The sequence below is a fragment of the Echinops telfairi genome, unplaced genomic scaffold (assembly GCF_000313985.2).
Source record: "Echinops telfairi isolate 266 unplaced genomic scaffold, ASM31398v2 ScPeMD7_23;HRSCAF=83, whole genome shotgun sequence".
Lineage (NCBI taxonomy): Eukaryota > Metazoa > Chordata > Mammalia > Afrosoricida > Tenrecidae > Echinops > Echinops telfairi.
The window spans coordinates 20,349-25,782 of NW_022103920.1; the positions used below are offsets into that span (position 1 = coordinate 20,349).

Here is a 5,434-nt window from a genome sequence, read left to right on the forward strand (position 1 = left end):
ACGTGCCTCTGAGCACTGGTCTGGGCTCAGCAGTCCTGGGCACCAGTTGTGGCTCCCGCAGACAAGCGCCTCCACATCCGTGCTCTCAAGAACGCCGTGATCGCCCCCCTGACCCCCCTCTGCAGAGGTGAACTTCACTTGTCCACGCCCCCAACTCCAGAGGGCGCCCAGGGGACAAGGACCCTGGTCCTCTTCTGCGCCACCCAGGAGGTTTCTGGCCAATGACCAGCGCCGCTACCTCCCGTGTCACACAGGAGGAACAGGAAACACGACGGCAAATGACTGCTCTGAACCGCAGGCTGCTGAGCCTGAAACCAGGAAGCCCTCCTCCAAGACCTTTTGCGGTGGAAGGAGCCCTTTCGGACGCCGTGCCCTAGTGGCACGGCCGGGCTCCGGTGCAGACGCGAGCAGCAGGCTGCAGGCTCAGAGTCCGCGGCCGCTGGGCGCCGCGGCGCCATTGGGCTCCAGGCCGAGTCCGCGCTGGTGCGCGTGCAGGACGGCCTCGCGGCCGAAGCTCTGGCCGCAGCGCGGGACGCCGAAGGGTCCCCGCTCCCCGAGGGCGCCAGGGCGGCGCAGGCGCGGGGCCGGCGGTGCGCGTGCGGGGCTGAGCAGGCAGCGCGGCTCACGGAAGCGGCGGCCGCAGCGCGCGCCCTCGTGGGGCTTCTCGCCGCCGTGGGTGCGCCGGTGCGCCAGCAGGTTCTGCTTGAGGCTGAAGCGGCGGCCGCAGTCCAGGCAGGCGAAGGGCCGCTCGCCGGTGTGCGTGCGCTGGTGCACCTCCAGGTTGTGCTTGATGCCGAAGGCCTTGCCGCATTCCGGGCACACGAAGGCGGCGCGGCCCGGGCCCCCGTGCGCCTTTTGGTGGCGCACTAGGCTGGGCTGCTGCGGGAAGGTCCGGCCGCACAGCGGGCAGCGATGCGATGGCTCCTCCGCAGGCTGCTGGATGACCAGGCCACACTCGTCCCCCAGGGCCTCTTCCGCGGCCCCGGCCGGGAACCCGTCCGCGGAGGACGGCGGCTCTGTCATGGGCCGCGCCGGTGCTCAGCAGCCCCTGGGAGGCAGAAGCAGAGCAGAGTCAGGCAGGGACCAGGGGCTGCTCTCCTCCAACCCCAACCCACTTTCCCCTGCGAGGAAGGTCTGTTTTTTCCTCTGCCCCCAACTCACGGCCGGATGTTCCTTCAGGGCCTTCCATCCCTCTACCTTACCCTGTGGCAGCCCAGGTGATGGCCAGCCATGCCTGCCCCACCCCCCTCCAGGAGCTGGTTAGAGACCAGGCATGCCCCTAATGCGACGCGCACTTTCGCTTAGATGCGCAGGCATCGCAGTCCCCTGGGCCTGTCTTGGGCTGTCTTCTCCGCCTGGACTCTCAGAACAGGGATGGGTGCGGGGTGCACCCTAAGTCTGGAGGAAGGGGGAGGGGTCTCTGAGTCACTGAGCCAATACAGGAGCTGGGGCAGGGGTCAGGGTCGGTGTGCAGCATGTCCCAGTTTGACTCCACCACCCCCACACTGCTGTGTGGCCCACCCGGTCTCTCCATCACACCCTATCTGTTCTGGTTCTAAGGGTGCCTGTTAAATTGCTTCCCATTGTGTTCACAACCGCCCAGCTTTACAGATGGTCTTAGCAAGGTCAACATACTTGCCCAAAGTCACACAGCTGCCAAAGCCAATAACAAACCTATGGTCTCCATACTCCTTCACATGAACTCTTTAGCGTCCTACTGAGCCACTGAACACCCCCCAGGGCGCGCGCGCACACACACACCACCACCACCACCACTACCCTGCAGAGTAGCCATACCAAAATAATCCTTGATTGTACAGGGGTGCTGTCTATGGCAATCAACACTTAGACCTGTGCTTCAGCTCTGCAGGAGTCCAATTCCGGGGCCCTTCCCCCTCCCCACCTTCCTGTACCGTGGGTTCTGCAGGACGCTGCTCCCCACTACCTAACCTAGCCTGTCTACGGAGGGCAGGGCGGGGGAGTGGGGTGGGGTGGGGGTCTCAGCAGCACCTAAGTCCTCTTGTCCTCAGCCAGAGGACCCTTGTCCTGGCGAAAGGGCAATCACCACTAGCAAAAGATCAGGCCCCAATCTTTCACAGGGAGCTACACGGGTATCAGCAGACAGGCCACTGCTGTCCCCTGAGCGAGTCTCAGTCTAGTCTTGCCACTGGGTCAAGGGTCCACAGCCAGGGTCCCGCACCGCACTCACAGCCCAGCCTGCAGCCCTGTCTCTCCAGTCTCTGGCGGAGCCTCTGTCAGCAAGTCTCCCCTATCCTGAGTAAATACCGTAACTCTCCGGCATCGACTCCCCCGTCTCCCCCCCCTTCAACCCCCGGCCCCTTGGCCTCTCCTCTGAAACAAAACATCACGCTAATTTTAAGAGCTGAGCCTGCACAGCCTGTTCAACTCCTGGGGCCAGCGCAACTCTGAAAAAAATAAATAAATACGGTAAATTCTGCGTCGCAACCCCACCTCCACGAAAATATGCACGTCTTCCAGAAGGCTACCGCAACCCACGCGGCTCCTCCGCAGGCCCAGCTGCCTTGGGGAAATAAGGTAGACCACCTCTCGCTGTCCTGCACCCCAGGAATCACAAGATCCCTGATAAACTGGTATTTAAGTCGTCTTGAGACAATACTGCCCAGCTCCCAGAAAATACGGTAGCGCTACAGCGACGCATTCCCCAAGCCTTGCTGGGGATAAATACGGCTTAGAGTCCCCTCTGCCTGAGGGGCAACAGCCCCGAGCTCTCGACCCCAAGATGCCTCATCCTGCCGCCCAGCCACCCAGCAACATTGGGAATCTAAACTCACCTAATCTGTCCAGTACAATAGGGGATCTTGAGAGCTAGTGGGGTGGAGGGCACAGAGAATGGACAGACGTCAGCGCGCCCCCATCCTTGCCCCCAGCCATTCCCGTTTGGAGCTCCCAGGACCTGAAGTCGACCTTTGGAGTATCATCCTCTTTTGCTGCAGCCTGAGGCCCAACTGCTCTGGCCAGGCCACAGACCACCCCTGAGATTTGGGGGCACTGGAGGTACAAGCCTTTTTCCCAATGGATGAGGTGAGTCAAAGATCAGACAGAAAGCCTCCCTAGCTGAGTGTCCTTGACTGGTGGGCGGGGTGGGGGTGTGTGGTCTCCTTCGGAAGTAGGTATGTATATGACAACTCCAACCAAAACTACCCTGGGCAGTGGCTGGAGCTGAGCGGAGGGCTGGGCCCAGCCTGGGCTGTCGGGTAACGACACTCCCGACTGGGACCTGAATGCCTGTGGGCACTTCGAGCTGCCCATATATGTCTACCTCCACTTGATAGGTGGTCCCCCAGAGCCAGGGTGGCTGCCCCCAGCACCAAGGGCCCAGAGCAGACCCGTGTGATGATTGCAACCTCCTGGAGGTCACAGCGGGAGAAGCAGACAGGAGAGGGAGAGGGCATTTCCAAGTTCAAGTGCTGCACATGGACCAGACAGGGCTCCTGCAGCAATGGTAGGTGTGGTTCTCAGCACCCTTGAGGCCACTGAGACTTTGGGGCACCCAGCTGTGTTGTCAGAGCCTGTGGAATGTCCCCCTGCCCACCATCACCACTGCTCCCAGACTCAAGCCAGGGTCCCAAAGGAGATGGGTGTTTAAAACCAGGACACTGGGAAGCCCTGAGACAAGGATGGCCAGGACTAGATGTTGGCAGGACCCCAAAGGAGATGGGTGTTTAAAACCAGGACACTGGGAAGCCCTGAGACAAGGATGGCCAGGACTAGATGTTGGCAGGACCCCAAAGGAGATGGGTGTTTAAAACCAGGACACTGGGAAGCCCTGAGACAAGGATGGCCAGGACTAGATGTTGGCAGGACCCAGACACAGCTCAGAGTGAGTGAGACTTTGTAATACTCCCCCTGACCCTGGGGGCAGTATGATGGGATGGGCAGCCACACCCCCATTCACCCACTAGCTCCTGTTGTAAACATTATCATCTGCCAGGGCAAACAGGCTTCTTTTTCCCCCAGGAAAGAAGCAAGCCAGGGACCCTCAGAAACAGGTTGGGATCACTCAGAAATGAGCCAGGGACACTCAGAAATGGGCTGGGTCCACACAGAAACAAATGAATATGACACCAGTGGAATCTTTCCACGGTTTGCTGGGAGCCTGGTGGCACAGTGGTTATGTGCTTGGCTGCTAAGCCAAAAGTTGGTGGCTCAAACCCACAGGGGACAGATGTGGCAGTCTGGTTCTGTAAACATTACAGCCTCAAGAAGGCTGTGGCCAGACCTAGTCTGTCCTGCAGTCACTCTCGGTGAGAATGGATGCCACCCCAAGGAGTTTGCCAGTGGGTTCCAGATAAACCAAACAGCCAAACTCCCTGTCATGGAGTCAATGCCAACTCTCAGAGACCCTCAAAGATGGGGCTTTCTATTCCCATATAGAATTCCAATCTCGGAACCCCACGGGGCAGTTCTCTGTCCTGTAAGGTTGCTGTGGGGTCTGGATAGATCACACCAGAACAAAGGAGTGAGCCCACTGGGGGTGGAGGCAGGAGGCAGCATCCGCCTGAAACTCAGGTGCTCCCATTAAATACTTGTCATCAGGTTGGCTGAGTCACTTGGGCTCTCTGGTTTCGTGGGCCTCCCTCTGCCCCCTGATCTGTGGGGACACAGCAGACTGGGGTGGTGGTGGAGATATTCTGCAAAGTACAGATGGTCCAGTACAACTCTTGTCATCACCAGTCTGAAAAGCCCATGTGACAGCAGGACTGGAACAATGCCCTGGCCTGGCATGTGACTCCTGGGTGGGCCCAGGGCTCATGACTCACTGGGTCCTGGCCCTGGGTTCCCCCAGCACATCGGGGCAGGCCTGCCACCTGACCTGTGAACCACCCCACCCTCTGCTCCAGCTCCCTCTTGCCCCAATGGGCTGAGCGTACTTGGGGGCACAGTTACCCCACTACCCATCCCCAAAGCACCTTATGCTGACCTCACAGCCCCATGTCAAAGGGTAAGGTGTCCTTTCTTTAGCATCCCCAGATCCCACATGCCCAGCACACAGCAGGTTCAGTAATGTCTGTGGAGTGGGCCAGTGCACAGGTGTGCCAGGAAGGAGCCACAGACTGATGAAGGGGTGGTGTCCAAGGTGCAAGGGCACCCAATTACCCTCCAATTGCCTTTCCTTGGAATTAAAACTCAGACATGGCCCATGGCAACAATTTAGCCAAACCCTAAGTTGACCTGCCAGACACTGGGAGTGCCATCTCTTTGTGGGAGCAAAGTGAGGTAGAGATGGGGAGAGAATGACACTCCACAAGTAGTCACAAGTAACACTGATGAAGAGAATGAACAAGTCCTGACAGGCACACTAGACCCTTTACACCACTGGTTCTCAACCTGTGGGCCATGACCCCTTTGGGGGTTGAATGACCCTTTTGCAGGGTTCACCCAATTCATAACA

At 59.2% G+C, this 5,434-nt stretch overlaps 1 protein-coding gene across 1 annotated transcript in view; it reads right to left on the reverse strand.

The window, feature by feature from the left end:
* Positions 1-423: 423 nt before the first annotated feature.
* LOC105979626 (zinc finger and SCAN domain-containing protein 2) overlaps positions 424-5,434 on the reverse strand; it is a 14,344-nt gene continuing 9,333 nt past the window's right edge. Inside the window, exon 2 of the mRNA XM_013007542.2 lies at positions 424-1,048. Coding sequence (XP_012862996.1) covers positions 424-1,023 — 600 coding nt within the window. The 5' untranslated portion in view covers positions 1,024-1,048. The remainder of the gene's footprint in view (positions 1,049-5,434) is intronic.